The sequence below is a fragment of the Doryrhamphus excisus genome, chromosome 2 (genome assembly GCF_030265055.1).
Source record: "Doryrhamphus excisus isolate RoL2022-K1 chromosome 2, RoL_Dexc_1.0, whole genome shotgun sequence".
Classification (NCBI taxonomy): Eukaryota; Metazoa; Chordata; class Actinopteri; order Syngnathiformes; family Syngnathidae; genus Doryrhamphus; species Doryrhamphus excisus.
Genome location: NC_080467.1, coordinates 20,300,590 through 20,320,781, shown reverse-complemented (window position 1 = coordinate 20,320,781; position 20,192 = coordinate 20,300,590). Strand labels below are relative to the sequence as shown.

Below are 20,192 nucleotides of genomic sequence, written 5' to 3'. Positions count from 1 at the left end.
TATATTGGTCATTCATTCATTCATTCATTTTCTACCGCTTATCCTCACGACGGTCGCAGGGGTGCTGGAGCCTATCCCAGCTGTCTTCGGGCGAGAGGCGGGGTCCACCCTGGACTGGTGGCCAGCCAATCACAGGGCACATATAGACAAACAACCATTCACACTCACATTCATACCTATGGACAATTTGGAGTGGCCAATTAACCTAGCATGTTTTTGGAATGTGGGAGGAAACCGGAGTACCCGGAGAAAACCCACGCATGCACGGGGAGAACATGCAAACTCCACACAGAGATGGCTGAGGGTGGAATTGAACTTGGGTTTCCTAGCTGTGAGGCCTGCGTGCTAACCACTCATCCTCCGAGCAGCTCAGGGTGACAATTTGACATGGTCAAACTACAGTCAACCCCCTAAACTGTAAACCCTAACCCCAACTTTCACCCCAGCACAGTGGTTCTTAACCGGGGTTCGGTGTGTCGGTCTCAGGGACCATTATTGGATGCAGATGATCACTTAAGTCCTCTAAGTAGTCAAGGTGTGTCTGACGTGATCGCACTTGGTGTGATTTCTTAGTTGATGTGGTCAGCTCTAAAAGAGCGTCAGACGCTGCACCGTGTCTCCGCCTGCTGTCATAACGAGAGACACTGAACAAATATGAAATCAATTAGTTAGCGTCGTTATTTTTGACAGCACTTTAAAGTAATGTTGAAATCTCTGTCTCGTTACAACTCTGTTAGCATGACTTGGAAGCCATTTTGATGTCAAATTATTGTTACATATTGTTGCTTTAAATAGTCATGTTCTACTACTTTTTATTCTTTAAGGAGGATTTGGGCTTCAGGGAATTGAACAAAAGACGTTTTCCTTTCCTGAAGCAAATAGATGGTCTCTCATGGGCTGATTTTGGACACCTTGTCGTATTTTTGTTTGAATTGTTGAAAAGTGTGATTAACTGCCAGACGTTCTCTCACAACTTAAACATCCATCCCCTCCTCCTGTTTTTTTTTTTTTTTTAGCTCTCCTCCTGAGTCTCGCTCCTGTTTATAATCTCAGCGGAATTACACGCGTGTCGGATTCACACCCATCAGCATCACACACAGGGGATGCTTTTTGTTATCACTAAACCAGCTGCGGTGCTCACCGTCTGACATCATCTGAGAGTGTGTGTATATATATATATATATATATATGTATATATATATATATATATATATATGTATATATATATATATATATATGTATATATACACACACACACTACCACTCAAAAGTTTGGGATCCGTTGCAAATTTCTTGCATTTCACAAACAATGAAAATGAATGAGATGATTTTCAAAGAAGGATGTAGATTTTTGCATAGAGGCCTACTATCAACAACTGTCCTCTGCATCAATCTCCTGGTATGGCTGCTAATCCAAGTTCATCATTTTATAAGGCTAATAGATTATTAGAAGACCCATCTAAAAATCTAAACTAAAACTAAAATCTCTTACCATGCTGTTAACTACTCCCTTCAGAGAGCAGCACAAACTGGGTCTAACAAGGACAGAAAAACGATGCACAACTGTGCAAGAAGACAAATATCTGAGAGTGTGTAGTTTAAGACAAAGATCGTCACCTGGCAGCTGTACTAAATAGTAGCCGTCAAACACCAGGGTCAGTATCAACAGTGAAGAGGCGACTTCAGGATGCTGGACTTCATGGCAGGACTGCCAAGAAAAAGCCGTATCTCAGACTGGCCAAAAACATTTCCAAGTGATTCCAAACTTTTGAGCAGTAGTGTATATAAATATATATTTTTGAGAGTCCATTTTTGACCCAGTGTAGAATCAAAACAGAAGTCAGGACAACCAACACCTGCGGTAGACGTGCAGGAAACTGTGAGTCATTTGGTGCCTTTTCTGTCTTTGACTGTTTATCCTTCTTGTGGAAACATTATCTCCACTTTTATGGCGTCAGAAACGGATTCTGTGTGCCTGATTCATCGCTGGGATACGGCTTGGCAAGCTTAAGACCTCATGACGCCGAAGCAGGGGTGTCCAAACGTTTCCCAGCGAGGTCCGCAGAGGGTAAAATCAAAGAGGGTGGGCAAACTATGGCCCAGGGGCCACATCCGGTCCGCCAAGTGTTTAAATACGGCCCGCCCGTTCTTTCCAAAGTATTTCATTGAAACATAAAACCTGGCATCATGGCTTGAGCCAACCTTTTGATGGTTTAAGTGGCTTTTTTTTTTAAATCAATTTGGTTATTTGATGTGGTCTGTTTGTTTACAAAGTGCTCCTGAAAAAAGGGACACAAGCACATATAGCAGGTTGCATGACACTTTTACAGATACAATAATTCCTGGTGGACTGTTGGAATTATATTACACACTATAGAATGTGTAAAATATATAGTCCCCGCCCCCGTCAATTTTGTTAAATCAATCAAATCAAAAAGTTTGCCCACCCCTGGTCTATATCATATTTTACACACAAAAAAAGGAATTCTCTCTCAAAACGGTAACCATAACTTTCGTTAACTAGCTATATAGCTTCCTGTGATGTAGTAGCAGTGAACAATGGCGACTGGAGCATATACGTATATACGTATACATTGAAACACTTATATACTAGGGCTACGTTAAAAACCCATAGCATTTCAGTATGTGGAATCAAACTATGGAATGGATTGAGTAAGGAAATCAAACAATGCACAACGATGAGCCAATTCAAGAAACAATACAAGCAGTTGATGTTTGCTAAATACAAGGATGAAGAGTCTTGAACCAGTCATGATGTGCTATATATATCTCTATATTGACACGCACTATGGTACACATTATGGCATTGGATGCTCATATCACCGAGTACTTCGGTATGTGATAAAAAAAATTAAACTATATTAGGAAAGCAGGAAGTGAACAAATGTAACAGTTACTATTTGTAAAAGTACCAGATGGAGGGGTAGGATTTAATAAGCTTTGCTTCTTCCTACTCCTTTTGGACATGTGGAACTGGGAACTGATTATGGGATGCATTCAATTGTAATCTGATGCATGTTCAAATGAAATAAAACCATTACCATTACATCATATTCATCATATGCATGTAGACTTATGAAGTTGGACACATAATGCTCCAAACAAAGGTTTAGGCTGAGATTGTAAACCCCCTCCTAAGACTTCACCTTGATCTAAGACTCTGCTGACCCGTTTAACGCGCCTTGTCAAGACCTGGACTCATTTCCTGACTTTGCCCTGGGATGGAAAGTGTGAAACAGGGATGGGAATTGGGGTGCACGGTGGAGGAGGGGTTAGACGGGGGCCATGAGGTGTTTAAGGGTACGCCGTGTGACACTATAAACTGCTGGCGGTTGAAACCAGCCTAAACATATGTGCCCACATTTGCTGGAGGGTTCTGGTTGGTCACTCCTTCTCCGCATGTGGTTGTCTGGGGGGGAAGTGTTAAAAGCAGGTTCTGGTCCTTGACGCTCCTCCCTCAGTGGGTCTCCTCTCTTGCACGTTCTTATGCTCCCAAGATTCCATCGGTGATGTCTGACTTGTGAGCAGGACCGGACGCAAAGTGCACACAGAGAATAACCTCGGGACGACATGGGCCTGCGGACAGCCTTGGTTCTGGCCCTGCTGCAGCTCTGCTCGCACGTGAGCGCTCAGGCTTTAGGTGAGTGATCCCAACTTTGGGTATCAATCATTTCAAAACGTTTGGTTTGAATTGAATCCTTTGTGGTGAAATCCTGTTTTTATGACGCGCCAGCAAAGAAAGGTGGAACAGCTCCACCAGTGTGTACTTGATCTCACTTTGTTTGATTTCTATGCATTATGGATGATGCAGACACGGGGAAAAGGAATATCATATGAAGGCCCGGTGAACACAGGGAATTATATATGACGTGTGAAAGTGAGGCAAGTTCCAAAATGCCAAATTCTTCTCTTGAAACCGTTTAGAATCTACGAGCCGGAGTGAAGTCATGGCTCCTTTTAATTGAAACACTGTTCCCAGCAAGGGCGCACACATGGAAGTGATCAGCCACAATCTGATATTGAACTTACACACGCACACGCACACACACACACACACACACACACACGCACACACACACACAGCTGAGGCCGCAGGCAAGGAAAAGAAAAAAATGGTGTTTACAGTTTATGAGCTTCTTACAAATCACCCCAGTGAATGATGGGCTACCTTTCAAGCCTCCATTAATCCCCCCCACCCCCCCCCCCACCCCACAGTCCTCTGGCTGATGAAAAGTCCATCAAGTCCAATAAACATGTCCACATCATTTGTCATTGCACTGGGAAATGATGCCTCGTCCGTATAAGTGAAAGCCACTGACTTCCATTGGAGGCCAATTTAAGAAAAAATGAACTGGCATGAAAAAGATCCAGTCTTTGTGATGTTAATCGTTGAATATTAATATCTAGCGGGAGTGGCAATCATTCAAATTTGAATTGACTTATTGGCTCGTGGACAAAAACTTGGGGAGCAAAGTTTGCAATGAACTGAAAGGAAATCATCCTCATTATTCCATCACTTAACACAAAAGTGTACTTTGTTGTTCATTTGAATTCTGGCGATGGAATTCTCTCGTTGCAGCTCGCGAGCCCTTTGCAGGATGCTTATCACTTCCCATTGGAAATAATGGAAGGAGAAGAATAGTATACATTTTTTACATTCTTAACTGAAAGTTTTGCTTACCACCAGCTCAGCTTCCCTTCACATGAAGAGGTGTTTGTTTGTTAATTATGTCGCCATGGTTACAGATAATGTTTTGCATTTCGGCCAAATAAGAAATAATAAGTATAAGTATAAGTATGAGGAATAATATGATGGACTTTGCTTTGCAGACCCATAACTAACCTTAGCATTTACATCACTATAAATGCAAAAAAAATATTCTTTCACATTTAGTAGCGTATGTATTTTTCTCCAGAGGAAACACAGTCAAACCTCTGTTTTGGTACGCCCCAGTTTTTGTATGATTCGCTTAACTTCAACATTTTTCCCCAATTTGCCTTGCTTTGCATACAATATGGCACCTAACAAACGAATCAATTTGCCCTGTAATGTAACGCTCTGCAAAATCCAATCCCCAAACAAAGCTCCCTACGTGTTGCTGACTCTGTGCTAAATAACTCGCCATGGGGCCAAAGCTGATTTATTATTCATTTGCAAGTAAAACTATTAGTTATTACCTATGAAATGTACTTTTTATTAATATTTTTGTGTGCTTGGAACAGGGTTTTACATTATTTGTCATGGGAAAAATTGTTTTTGTCGAACTTTTTGGACCAAACAAAAAACCCAAAACCGAATGGAAATAATATAATTCAGAGTCAAACTGGACAGAAAACTGAAAACTGGACAGGTACACTACTGCTCAAAAGTTTGGGATCACTTGCAAATTTCTTTGTTTTTCAAAGAAAAACATTTTCATGCATTTCACAAACAATTTTTTTCCATTTCACAAACAATGAAAATGAATGAGATGATTTTCAAAAAAGGATGTACATTTTTGCATAGAGGCCTACTATCAACAACTGTCAGTCCTCTGCATCAATCTCCTGGTATGGCTGCTAATCCAAGTTCATCATTTTATAAGGCTAATAGATTATTAGATAACCCATCTAAAAATCTAAACTAAAACTAAAATCTCTTACCATGCTCTTAACTACTCCCTTCAGAGAGCAGCACAAAGTGGGTCTAACAAGGACAGAAAAACGATGCACAACTGTGCAAGAAGACAAATATGTGAGAGTGTGTAGTTTAAGACAAAGACGCCTCACAGGTCGTCACCTGGCAGCTGTACTAAATAGTAGCCGTCAAACACCAGGGTCAGTAATAACAGTGAAGTGGCGACTTCAGGATGCTGGACTTCATGGCAGGACTGCCAAGAAAAAGCCATATCTCAGACTGGCCAAAAAAATGTCCAAGTGATCCCAAACTTTTTTGAAAACTATATTGAAAACGAAGTACTAACTTTCGTACTCGTATTGATACAAGTGCAAAAAGAAGTTAACTTTGCGATGTACAGAGATGTATTTTTGTGGCCATTTTTGGTGGACCGTCTATCAACTTTCGAGGCTGGAGAGACCAGAAATCAGTCGTAATCCAACGTGAGGTTTTTGTTAAGCCTTAATGTGCAGAATGAAGCCTTGCTTGCCTTCCAGTGTTGGTGATTGATTCAAGCAGTGGAGTGAAAAAGACAAAAGCTCGCTTTATGGCCTTCAGAAAAACTACTTTTTGCTTTACGAAGAGCTTTATTACCAGGTGAAATAAGGTACTTTCTCAGGCTCTCTGGTGTAAGACGACCCTGACCCCCACAAAACGCTCTGTCCACAAGACTTATGTATGCTACAAAATGCGGTGTGTGTGTTAACCCTTAAACACACTTGTGTGCATTGTGCTCAATTTGGTATGCTCCCTCGTGACTTTTAGTTGACACTGCAAGTCAAAGAGGAGTTGTATAACACCCTCCAGGTTATCTTGATGATTGGGAACACTGCATTCTTCAAGTCTGAAAGGAAATGTACAAAAGGTAAAGCCATTTATTGCGTTTTACCAAGATGGTGGACATACAACTGTTTTTTTTTGCCTTAAAAAAGTCTAGAGGTCTAGAGGTGTATGCATGCAAGTCAACAGGTGGCGCTAAAGGATTTCTCCAAAAGCCAGTCACAGCTTTTCTTCCTGTCACTCACAAACACAGACGTGATCTAGAGAGATGCAGCCACGGTGCACACCCGCTTGGAAATAAGTGTCCTCAACGGTCAAAGGGAGACTTATGATGCTCATTTTAAGAATGGATTTTAGTCATTCATTCATTTTCTACCGCTTATCCTCACAAGGGTTGCAGGGGGTGCTGGAGCCTATCACAGCTGTCTTTGGGCGAGAGGCGGGGTACACCCTGGACTGGTGGCCAGCCAATCACAGGGCACATATAGACAAACAACCATTCACACTCACATTCATACCTATGGACCAGGGGTGCTCATTAAATCGGAGGTGGTACTGGTCGATCGCTGGTCGATCGCGGCGTGACATTAAAAAAATATCATCCCAGCATCAATGCCGTCACTTGATTGATATACAGGGCAGCCATTCAGATGACAACTGAATGTTGCCCTTCGGGCGACCAATCAAATCAAACAACGTCTCTAAGTGCAGCAGAACTTACGATGTCAGCCTATCATCCATCCCCGTTACTTGATTGACATACAGGACAACCAGTCAGATGACAACTGAATTTTGACCTTTAGGTCACCGCTCATGCGTAAACAACGATGCAAAGTGCTAAGCTAGTCGGCGAATTGCGAGATTTTAAGCCCTCGCTAAAGTTTATGGTCACTAAAATGAGTGAAGGAGCTGGACCAAGTAAAAAGGCAAAAACTGGACCAAGTAAAAAGGCAAAAAACATATCACTTCCATACGGATATGGAATATTATACGGATATTATGATACGGATATTATCCATGACTGATAAACATTTGGAAGTGTGCTTGAGGCTGGCTATCAGCAGCTACTGTCCGGACTATGCATCCCTGGCTGGTTCAATTCAGTGCAAGTCATCAAAGTAAACTCAGGTAATTACAAAAAATGTTAATAGTTAATTATGTGTGTTTTGCAATATTGGCTCATTTGGTTATGTAAGGTACATCAACATACATTGTACGTACAAATAATCCTCAATACATTTGAAAATAAATAGATGTTTTGCATTTTTGTAGTGGGTAGATCATTTTGACTCGGTCATTTTAAAAGTAGCTCGCATGCTGAAAAAGTGTGAGCACCCCTGCTATGGACAATTTGGAGTGGCCAATTAACCTAGCATGTTTTTGGAATGTGGGAGGAAACATGCAAACTCCACACAGAGATGGCCAAGGGTGGGATTGATCTTGGGTCTCTTCGCTGTGAGGTCTGCACGCTAACCACTTGCCCGCCGTGCAGCCCGTATTTTAGTTAGTTTAGCCATTTTATTGCTTGAAAATGCTGAATTTAGGCCAACAAATACATATAATTTGATTTAAAATATATACGTACACCATGGGCTGTATTGAACCACCAAATATTATGAATTAGTGTATGTTTGATAAACCATGCTAGAGTGAAGCTGCAAGCCTGCATTTTCGGTCCCATAAAATCCAAGAGTTCCAAAAATAAAATGCGTTTTCCGTGCAAAATGATGCTGGCATCTTAACTTTAGTCTTCGTTGCAGAAAGGCGAGCAAGATGCCGAAGTTAGTTTCAGTCTTTTCGGGATGAAATAATGTTACTTGAGTCCCGCCCACACAGGGGTGTTACTCCTATGTGTTCCAACTTGTGTCAATCAATTGTGTGAATGACCGTGGCTTGGTTTGATAATGTTGCCAGGCAACCTGTCAAATAACAGTGCAGCCATTGTTTCAGTCGACAGTACCTATATTGTATAATTCTAGGCAATTTTCATTGAGCATTTGGGAGCAATTTTGCTCTCTGGCGATAGAAGGCCTCACCGTCGATGTTTTTCAGCTGCTTATGCATTAATGATGTGTGCAGATGGCGGCCGCACATCCACCTCACGTCCTCAAGTGGCTTGGCCCGCTCCAAAGTCACATTATTAAAGGATCACCGTGAGCTCAAGTGTACCGCGTCTGCTATTTTTGCTGAAACCGTCAGGATGGGTCTGAAAATGTTGGCATACTGTACAGTACGTAGCATAGCGTCATTGCTGCGAGGAGTCAGGCAACTGAGATTGACAACATGCCCTTCTTGGTGATTCCTGGTGTTGTTTACTCTGTGATGTGCGCACGCCTGGAGCTGCTAAATATTCATCTCACAGCATCCTCCATCAACAGTGTATGATCTGCTCACCTCGCCTGACTGCCTGCCGGACCTGCTGCAGGGGGGTCTGGTCGAGCAGGGGGCCAACGAGGCTTTCATCCTGGCTTCCTTCAAGTTGCAACCCAAGACCGGCACCACCGTGTTTGGCCTGTACAACCCTCGGGACAACAGCAAGTACTTTGAGTTCACCGTGATGGGCAAACTCAACAAAGGTATACGAGGCATAAAGTATTCATAAAGTATTAGCTGACATCTGCGGATGCTATAATGTTGATAAATAAGGAATCTGTCATCTGGAGGTTTCTAATCATACACATAAGAATTCATGGACTGTTTATTAATGCAAATGTGCCAACTTTATTGCATTGCACTTCATAAATGAATCAGAGCGCTGAATAAGCATTACATAACCACGATCAACCACGCATGCATGCCCTTTGTGACTTTAATTATCGTATAAAGCTTTAATGCTGATGTTGTCTCCGAGCAGCTTACACTGACAGAAATGTTTCATGTGCACCAGACAACTTTTTGGTCTCCTTTATATTATTGACCAATTTGTGTAAAGACATGCAAACAGTCCCTGAGAAATCTGATCTGGTTTACATGCATACTAAGGCGCTACTAAAATGGGCGAAAGCCAAAACGGATGAGCTAGAAAGAGTTATTTATTGGACGCGTCCTCCATCAAACACTCAAAGGGTTTGCTTTGTGGGAGAAACTTGAGAACTTGACTCAAAATTGAAGGTCAGTGCCTCTCTCGGTCCAGCCGCAATGGCCGCTATTAATCAGACAGCGGCGTACCACAGGGCAGCCGAGAATCACGCTGGAGCCGCACTGATGGGTTTAAGTTATGTCTTCGTTTTTTTTAGATGAAGTCACCCCTTCACGTCTTGAATCTGCTGACATCGGCGCCAAGCGGGGCAGTGACCCAACAAAGACTTGTATTGTCCTTAATTTGTGTCTCTGCGCTGTCCCACTTCCTGCTTCCCTCCCATAGGCGTGCTCCGATACCTGCGTAGCGACAAGAGAACGAGCTCCGTGACCTTCAACAATCTGGTGCTGGCAGACGGCCAGGTCCACAAGCTGCTGTTCCACCTGAGGGGCCTTCAGCAGCCCGGCGTTCCAGGTGGGATAGATGTGCATCTGGATTGCAGGCTGGTGGAGACGGTTAGGGATCTTCCCGCCGCTTTCCAGGGTCTGCCAGCCGGCTACGGCATGGTGGAGCTGAAGACCATGCTGACCAAAGATGAGGTGAGCCCCCGCTCCTCTGGTCTATCTTCAAGAAGCACTGTGTGGAGATGTTCTCACATATTTATGCTAACAGGAAGGCTTACAAGAGCTCAAACTGGTGGTCGGAGACACCTTTGAGAATGTCGCTTCGCTGCAAGACTGTCATTTCCAGCAAAGAGACTCCGTCCAAACTTTGGGTAAGATTGGAAACGCTGATCGTAAAACGGAATCACTGAAACCAGATTTGTGTGTCAGGAGTGAACACCAAGCAGCTAGCCAATCAAATGATGGAGTTAACCAAGGTGGTAAACGAGCTGAAAGATATCCTCATCCAGCAGGTAAGTCCTCTTAGACCGCCCCCCCCCCCACCTTTCTGCTCCTTCAGTGTTTGACCTTTGACCTATGTAGGTCAAAGAGACCTCCTTCCTCACCAACACCATCTCCGAGTGCCAAGCTTGCGGTAAAGATCCCCTCCAAGAGCTGCCAAGGTGTTAAATCACAAACATGTCATGAAGACGTGTGCTTTCTCAAGGTCTGGGTGGAACCGAAGTGGTGAAACCAAAGTGCGGCCCGGGGGTGTGTTTCCGGGACGGCATGTGCCGGGAGACGGCGGACGGCGTCGAATGCGGCCCTTGTCCCGACGGCTTCACGGGGGATGGCTTCAACTGCGACGACGTGGACGAGGTATTTTGTTAGCTTCCGTTGTGAGATGAAATGATGCTAATCAGGCGTCCTTGACCGCGACCTTGAATAAATAAAAGCCTTGTCAGCTTTTTGTGTGGCATAGCTTATGAATATTTCATATGTACCATACATACCAAGCAAGATAAAACAATAATGATTTATGTAACGTGCGGGGCAAAATTACCATTTGTTTGTTAAATGTAGGCGTTGTTTACAAGGATCCCTTTCAGCGGAATCGTGAAGGGGATTCTGCTTTTAATCAAAACACGTTCAGAGGAGATACGGATGATAAATTGCATAAATTGCACCAGCAAAGCATCACTGTAAACTTTGTATGCAGGCTTCACTCTCATTAACCTTACACAATACAGTTTTATTGTCACTTATAACCCGCAAGGCATGCTGGGAACCCCCCTAACAGGTAGGTACCCAACAGTTTTCACATTTGGAACAAACCAAGCGTTTGAATCCGGCCCGCCAGAGTATTTCAACTTTTAACATGAAATTTTACTTGTTCAGTAAAAAAAAAAAAACTAAAATAAAATTTCATAAATTTCGGGAAATGAGAACATATAGCTGATAGTATGACACTTTTAAAAATAAAATTAGACTAATGATTCAAGGCGGACTGTTAGAATTATTAGCGTAAAATAGTGTGTGTGTGTGTTAAATATATATTGTGGCCCCCCCGCACAATTTTTGTTAACTCAACACAGCCCACGAGTCAAAAACTTTGCCCACCTCTGGTCTAAAGGTTGCTGGATAAAGACGGTATCAACCATGTTTACCATCTGTCGTCACGGGAAGGTGCAATGGAAGCGCTAACAGCGCTAACCCGGCTACCGTGATTGCAGCATGATTGCACTGAATATTGAACATTAGATTGTCACGTCAACCTTAAAAAAAATTGTGAGTAAAGCGATGTTTCAATCTGTGTCCTTTTTTTTCCTCGCAGTGCCAATTCAAGCCCTGCTTCCCCGGAGTGAAATGTGTCAACACGGCGCCGGGCTTCCGATGCGATGCCTGCCCGCTGGGCTACACCGGCCTGCCAGTAGAGGGCGTAGGAGTGCTCTTCGCCCAGACCAACAAACAGGTACAGTCTTGAGCCAGAAAATTAGACACAACACATTTGAATGTGATGCATTACACTTCTACACCACTACCGGTAAAAGCAGCAACACTCAAAATGAAATCTAACGTGCTACTTTAGCCGCTCGTGTTTGATATCGTCACCCCGTTTTCAGGTGTGTGATGACATTGACGAATGCAAAGGACCAAACAATGGAGGCTGCGCCGCCAATTCCATCTGTCACAACTCTGCGGTAAGAGATCACATGGCCACCACATTGGATCACTAGTAGCAGATGTGTGAGCAGATGCCTTCATGTCTCCGCAGGGCTCTTATCACTGCGGCAGCTGCAAGACAGGCTTCACAGGAGACCAGGTGAAAGGCTGCAAGCCCGAGATCAGCTGTGCTAACAGCCTGACCAACCCTTGTGACATCAACGCTCAGTGTGCCGTGGAGAGGGACGGCTCCATCTCCTGCCAGGTATAGGACCAACCTACTGGGTAGTGGAAGTGGACGTCACCGTCATCATCCTCATACATGCTGACTGACCTCTTTGGATCCCTCAGTGTGGAATCGGATGGGCCGGAAACGGATTTCTATGTGGGAAGGACACTGACATTGATGGATATCCTGATGAGAAACTTAAATGCAAGGACACTAAATGTAAAAAGGTAATAGAGGCCAGAGACATGCTGCTTTTTCTTTATTCCAGTAGTATTACTAGTAGTATTTTTATTATTTATTAGTCTATTGTGGATTTTTGTGGATAAAGTGTGGAGTTGATGTAGCTGTAGTTTACCATCTCCCCCGTTACGTAGTGCACCTGAACACCAGGCCAATGACAAACATGTATCTTGCTTTTTGTAATTTTATTTTACTCCTAAAGGCAACAAGAGCGATTTTTGTATGCATTTTGGGGAAGAAAAAAAATATATATATATTTAAAAAATAAAAATATATGTATATTAAAAATAGATTTTAAAAATAAAATATTAATCTAAATAAATACGCTGACCAAAAAAATGTTCATTTATATTTACTTTGTTCATCAAAATGCATTTATTATTTTTTTTAATAAAAAAGTTGCAGTTCACAACATTACCACTAGGTAGAGCAACTCCTTTCCGCGATGATTTAAACACATACTGCAATAAAAACAGTTATTTAATACAGAAGACAATAATATTTTTTGTGTTTTTTGGAAGCCCAAAAAAGAGAAAACATTGTACTTCAACTATAAGAAAACCCCAAAGATATCTTGTGTTCCACATTGTGGCCTTCAATAAAGTCCGATGATATCTTGACAGGATAACTGCATCTTCGTTCCAAACTCCGGCCAAGAGGACGCCGACAGAGACGGCCAAGGAGACGCTTGCGACGACGATGCGGATGGCGACGGCATTCCGAACGAGCAGGTCTTTTGGAAAGTTGTAAAAACCAACAAACACAATCAAACGTCTAATGTGTTGTTTATATTTTCATGTTTCGGCTTCAGGACAACTGCTGGTTGACACCCAACGTGGACCAGAGGAACAGCGACAAGGACACGCATGGAGATGCCTGCGACAACTGCCGCATGGTGGAGAACCCCGACCAGAGGGACACAGATGGCGACGGCAAAGGGGACGCCTGCGATGACGACATGGACGGAGACGGTAAGCGATTGAAGTGACGCCACTGACGCTGACGCTCGTCTTGCATAAGCAGAATTACTCACTACTATAATTAGCTTGTGCACGGCTTGCCGGCTATATTGCCGTGTTCTGCTGCTCCGCGTGCTTCCGTGTGACACAACTGGAAGCAGCATCCACAGATGAGGAGAAAAAAGTCCAACCCCAACCTGAACAGAGGCTTCAATCGTCCACCGGCATGATTACATCTTCAAATCCCCACACAACTCCAAAAATGTCCTCTATTGCTTCTCTTTGACCTTCGTGCATTTGGAGTGGTGAGGCTGCCTCACTGCACAAATTGGATTTTTTTTATAGAGCATTCTTAAAGTGCAGAGCAACAGTGCGCCCTAGTGGTAGTAGAGCTAATAAGAACCTTCTAGAACTAATAGAAATATTAAATATGAATACGAAATATAAGATGAACAAAAAAATGGCCAACATGAGTCACTTTTGTGGATAAATAATTAGACAAAAATTTAAAAAAATGGACTCATGCAGAAAACGTAAAAAATTGAACAATTTAAATAACTTTATTTATCTATTTAATACTCTCTTAGTATTTTTACAGTGTATGCAAATATATATATGTAATATATAATATATTCGTATTATCATATTTTGTGGATGAATAATTAGACAAAATTTAAAAATATAAGAAAAATATAGACTCATGCATAAAACATAAACAAATAGAAACAATTAAATAACTTAATACTCAATATTTTTATAGTATATATAAAGTATTGAACACAACAATGAATGCAATGAATACAACAATCTATTATATTTGTATTATTATACTTTTTCTACATTTTTTTAATTAATATTTAAATAATCATTATTATATTATTATTACTTAACAAAGTTATATTATCATTATAATGTATTAAATATAGTCATTACATTACAGGAAAGTATTACATCAATGTCAATATACAGTATTTATATTTCTCAAAAAAGATAATCACACCGCTGCTGAAAATGACTGTACAATACAATCATGAAATATTTTTTTACAAAGCCAAGTCAGCTAAAGTAAAAAAGATGACCAACATCAGAAAGAAAATAGAATTAGAATAATATTCATCACAATAGTCATTGTCAAATTATAGTACAATAAAGTAATACAGTATTATATGAAATAATACATGCTTGGTATAACACTTTGGTTGTAAGTATGGTAAAGTTTAGTAAATAAACTGTTTTTAAATGACTAAAAAAATGTTATATATATCATTAAAAATATCATTAAAAAGTCATTCAAAACTAATGATTAACAACTGGGGGTGTTATGGGGGGTCATCAGGCTTGAAGAACTTCCTGGACAACTGCCAGCTTATCCAGAACCGAGACCAGTTGGACCGGGATGGAGATGGGGTGGGAGACGCCTGTGACAGCTGCCCAGACATCCCCAACCCGAACCAGGTTTAACCTTTGACCTATCCATGTATCATGTATGACACAAACACACACACACACACACACACACACACACACACACTGTATATGCTTTGCTTTCAGTCTGATGTGGACAACGACCTCGTGGGTGACTCCTGTGACACAAACCAGGACAGGTAGCGACCCGGTCAGGCAGAATGATTGACATCATTGACAGTCATTCCCACGGCTAACAAAACCTCTTCCCTGGTAGCGATGGAGACGGTCACCAGGACACCAAGGATAATTGCCCCTTCGTGATCAACAGCTCCCAGCTGGACAGCGACAAAGACGGGCAGGGAGACGAGTGTGACGACGACGACGACAATGACGGAATCCCCGACACGATTCCGCCCGGACCGGACAACTGCAGATTGGTTCCGAACCCTGACCAGACAGACGACAACAGTCAGTAGCAACACAATGGAATGTTCCCGCATGGATGATGATGATACCTGCGCTAAAAGTCGTACTACTTTTCCTTCAAATGATCACCACAAGCAATTTGGGTTGTTGCTATTACACCCCCACCCCCACACATTGAACCTTGCTTGGAAGCCAAATTAAGTACAATTTTACGGTCATTTTTTTTCTTCCTCTTGGCATTTTCATGACTCATGAAAACGGTAGAGAGTGAGACCTCAATACAGGATCCTTTTTGTGCTTACGTAACAAGTTAATTAAGATGCCCGCAAGGCTTGCAGTGGAATTATTATGGGAAAAAAAACTTTTACAGGCAGCAACTACATAGGTAGAAAAGTTCACTTTTCTTTTTTCATCTCTGTTTTTAACCCCTAAAAACTAATCGAAATATCCTCAATTATTTGTCCTTAATGACGAAAAAAGGGGGGGCCGCACGGCGGTCCAGCGGTTAGCACGCAGACTTCACAGCTAGAATAGAATTTCTATGACTGGAAACTGTCGAGTCAGAGCCCCCTAATGCAGAGGTCCCTACTAAAGTGTTGAGGCATGCAGCTAAATGTGTCTACCGTTGGATGAATGAGCTGTCAATGGCAATTATAGCGTGCTTGCACACTCTCAGCAGTAATTGCATTCCTCCCCCTGTCAAATAATCCATCCCATCGGACAGATTCCGGGCAGGATGCAGGCTCGAGTGAGCGCTAACAAATGAACGTCAAATTTAAACAAATGAGACTCATTGTGCTTTGTTGTGCCGCTATAATATGGATAACGTTTTCCCTAAAGCACCGACGGCTTGAATGACCTCTTTGTTTCCTCAGATGACGGCGTCGGAGACATATGCGAGACCGACTTTGATCAGGACAAAATCATCGACCAGATCGACAACTGCCCGGAGAACGCTGAAGTCACCTTGACGGACTTCAGGGCCTATCAGACCGTGGTGCTGGACCCTGAGGGCGACGCTCAGATTGATCCTAACTGGGTCGTTCTGAACCAAGTGAGTGGATGACAGGTCCTGAATTGGATGTATTAAAACATCATAAATGCTGTCAAAATGATAAAAGCATTGCATTTTGTGTGCACCGTTATGAGTTGAGACTATAGGAGTCATGACTCATGGAGTCATGGAGTCATGCATGGTGGCAGACGACCACAATGTAGCCATTTTAGAAAGGATTTGATCATTTTAAAAAATGTATTGTTGCACATACCATGGAAATTTAATGTGTTTTTTTTTCTATTAATTACAACAATAAATAATTAATTTAATAATTAAATGGAAACAATAAAATCTGTTTCAAGTAGAAAATCTTGTGCAAAAAGGTAAAAAAAAAAATACTGATATTCAGAGTATTATTAGAAAAATATTAGTACAAAAAGAAAACGGATATTGCAGGAAACATTTAATTCAAAATAACAAAAAACTCCATGCTGAAAAATGATATGAAAAAAATCACATTTTCTAGTAACATAAGAGGAAATAAATAAATATACACTCAATCACTTCATTGAGTGTTAAGCAAAGTTGTTATTCAACCCACTGAGAGACGAATAAAGGCATGTATTCATTGAGTGTTAAGTTGCTGTATGATGAATTTAGCATTATTTCTTCATAGCAAGCCTGAAGCATGCTGAGGGCTCAAATATTGCTACATACACAGCCAATCTGAACATGATCCAAATAAAACCGAGACGGGTGGCCCGCTCACAAAAAATAAATCTGATGTTCTGTATATGTACTGTGTTCAGTTCATGACAAATCAATCGTTTTTCCTCCGTCAGGGAATGGAAATCGTTCAGACTATGAACAGCGATCCAGGTCTTGCTGTGGGTAAGAAGCTTTTCTCCCATGAGTACGTTCTAAGCGTCAAATAAAAACTAACTTGCTCATTGGACTGACTTTTGGTGACAGGCTACACAGCCTTCAGCGGCGTAGACTTCGAGGGGACGTTCCACGTAAACACGGTGACGGACGACGACTACGCCGGCTTCATCTTCGGCTACCAGGACTCGTCGTCCTTCTACGTGGTGATGTGGAAGCAGACGGAGCAGACGTACTGGCAGGCCACGCCCTTCAGAGCTGTGGCCGAGCCCGGCATCCAACTCAAGGTCGGCACAGTTTTTGAATTATTTCTTAGTTAGCATCCTTAAAGCTTTCCGTTCACGCCTCGACAACTCAACTGTCTCTGGCAGGCCGTCAAATCCAGATCTGGCCCCGGGGAGCATTTGAGGAATTCTCTGTGGCACACCGGGGACACCCAAGACCAGGTGCGCCTCCTGTGGAAGGACCCCCGCAATGTTGGCTGGAAGGACAAGGTGTCCTATCGCTGGTACCTGCAGCACCGCCCACAGATTGGATATATCAGGTAATGTCAACTTTGCTTCTGCGCTTGTGGTTTATTGGATGCGTTATTTCCTTGGTGGTCTGACTCATATCTCCCTGATGTCAATGTTTCATTAAAGAGAGCAGGGAGAAAACCAACAAAATCCATCTCTTTGCATCTCCTGTTCAGGGCTCGCTTCTATGAGGGATCCGACCTGGTGGCTGACTCGGGCGTGACCATTGATACCACCATGAGGGGAGGACGACTCGGCGTGTTCTGCTTCTCCCAAGAAAATATCATCTGGTCCAATTTGAGATACCGCTGTAACGGTGAGGATTGTGTTGTCATGTCGTTGTAACTTCGACTGTGTTCACGCTCCGTTTTAACATTATTTTAACATATTTAAGTTGCATCTGTCAAAAAATGCAAAGCAACACATGGAGATATGCTAAGAAGTTACTGGATATAAATTTGATTCAAAAATGCATCTCAGCTTTGCCATGAAGGTGAAAAAGGGAATTATTAGTACAAACTTCGGCCTTTGCGTTTTTTTCCCCACAATCTTTGCTGCTTTTAGAAATGTTCCAAATATTTCAAATACGTTCTTCTTGTTAATGTAACACACTAACAGTTATATTATAAAACTATTATAAATAAAGAAAAAACATATCCGGGATGCTGAATAGGCTAAAGTAACGTACCAAGTTCACCGAGCTCCCGATCTCATTTCACCGAGCTCCCAATCTCATTCCGTGTCACAGAATAGCAGGTACAGCACAAGTCCAGGGCGACACGGCGGTCGAGTGGTTAGCGCGCAGACCTCACAGCTAGGAGACCAGGGCCCAATTCCACCCTCGGCCATCTCTGTGTGGAGTTTGCATGTTCTCCCCGTGCATGCGTGGGTTTTCTCCGGGTACTCCGGTTTCCTCCCACATTCCAAAAACATGCTAGGTTAATTGGCCACTCCAAATTGTCCATAGGTATGAATGTGAGTGTGAATGGTTGTTTGTCTATATGTGCCCTGTGATTGGCTGGCCACCAGTCCAGGGTGTACCCCGCCTCTCGCCCGAAGACAGCTGGGATAGGCTCCAGCACCCCCGTGACCCTAGTGAGGAAAAAGCGGTAGAAAATGAATGAATGAGCACAAGTCCAGTGTGCCCTCTAGTGGCTGTCAATGGTAATACTCACGCATTGGTTCATGTCAGTCAATATGAATTAACATGAAAAAACATTTGAAATGATATTTTAAAAAGTGCAGCTTCTAATTCCGTGTGGCAAGTACATAGATCTAAAAATCTCGAACATCTCTTCTTCTTAGACACCATCCCTGAGGATTTTCAAGAGTTCAGTGCTCAGCACGTCGACTCCCTCTAGACGTCACCATGAAGATGAAGAAATATGACTCCTCTGTGTATGAGTGTGTATGTGTGTGGCAATTTGAGTGTACGACCATGTTTTGCGTGTTTTTTTGCGTGTCATTGTGTGTGTTTTTGCTGTGTACATTTTCTGTGCATTGATGACCACCTGTTCCTGTACTGTAGTGAATAACGCCACATCGCAGATCACATGACGTTATGATGAGCAATAGTTCACATAAACAGCAAAAAAGTGGACACAACAGAAAATAATGTTCATAAATTTATGTCCGTTGTACTGTAATAGTATCATTCCGTACATGTATTTTTTAAAGTTTCAACATGATACGTTTCATAATAAACACAATGTTGCTACTCTGCAATAAAGAGACACATGTGGTTTATTTTGTTTATTTTTTGCTATTTTTGGCTATTTTTGGAACACTCGAAATAGCATATAGCATTGGAAAGTTTATTTTTTATTTTCCACTCTGAACAGATCAGGTTGTGATTAACCCTTAGATGCAGAAGTGGGTCAAAAATGACCCGGTCAGGTTGTTTTCTTGAAATATCTTTGTAATGAAAGATTTTTATCATTTCATATTCCCGGTATTCTTCAAAAAACATGTTTTTGATATCATGCCATTCACATTTTTAACTTACCTTTTATACATTTTAAGAAATTTGTGTTTTTGTCTTACTACCCCAACCTTCCATAAGTGGGTCAAAAATGACCTGCATGCATTTTCTATGGAATCCAATAGGAACCTTTGATTCTTATCAACTTTGGCTGTCAGGAATAAATTAACTGTAGACCACACAAACTATATCAAAAGTGTCACCCCTCAGGAAGATGATTTTCCACATAAAGTGCTAATACAACAAGTGTTATCTTCATATAATATTGTGTATGTGTCAACAAATGAGCCTACTTTATAACTAGCTGACACTAGCTGGCTAACATTACTATATGTATTACTAAATGTATTGTTGGCTTTTGTTTCCTCATCCACTCTTAAAAATATTTACTACACGGCTGGGTTATTTCAACCCAGCAAGTTGGGTTGCCAATATACCATATATATTTATATATATATATATTTTAATTATTATTTATTTATTTTTATTGTATGCTAATGCTATTAATAATATATTACAATGATAATGACACCA

The 20,192-nt window shown here is 41.9% G+C and overlaps 1 protein-coding gene across 1 annotated transcript; it reads left to right on the top strand.

The window, feature by feature from the left end:
• The first annotated feature begins 3,487 nt into the window (after positions 1 to 3,487).
• thbs4b (thrombospondin 4b) lies at positions 3,488 to 19,383 on the top strand. The gene is made up of 22 exons (XM_058064248.1): positions 3,488 to 3,661; positions 8,836 to 9,033; positions 9,822 to 10,075; positions 10,149 to 10,251; positions 10,310 to 10,392; positions 10,463 to 10,514; positions 10,587 to 10,738; positions 11,694 to 11,831; positions 11,983 to 12,060; positions 12,135 to 12,287; positions 12,374 to 12,478; positions 13,115 to 13,222; positions 13,303 to 13,462; positions 14,787 to 14,905; positions 15,002 to 15,054; positions 15,132 to 15,325; positions 16,159 to 16,337; positions 17,123 to 17,171; positions 17,253 to 17,449; positions 17,534 to 17,706; positions 17,854 to 17,993; positions 18,983 to 19,383. Exons 1-22 carry the CDS (start codon positions 3,592 to 3,594, stop codon positions 19,036 to 19,038), a joined length of 2,814 nt encoding a protein of 937 aa, XP_057920231.1. The 5' UTR covers positions 3,488 to 3,591; the 3' UTR covers positions 19,039 to 19,383.
• Positions 19,384 to 20,192: the final 809 nt, after the last annotated feature.

Excerpts from the sequence above, each read along its gene's own strand:
- thbs4b (XM_058064248.1), top strand. The coding sequence starts at position 3,592 with ATGGGCCTGCGGACAGCCTTGGTTCTGGCCCTGCTGCAGCTCTGCTCG. Across the intron at positions 11,832-11,982 it reads TCGCCCAGACCAACAAACAG|GTGTGTGATGACATTGACGA; the intron begins GTACAGTCTTGA and ends CCCCGTTTTCAG. Across the intron at positions 17,450-17,533 it reads AGCCCGGCATCCAACTCAAG|GCCGTCAAATCCAGATCTGG; the intron begins GTCGGCACAGTT and ends TGTCTCTGGCAG.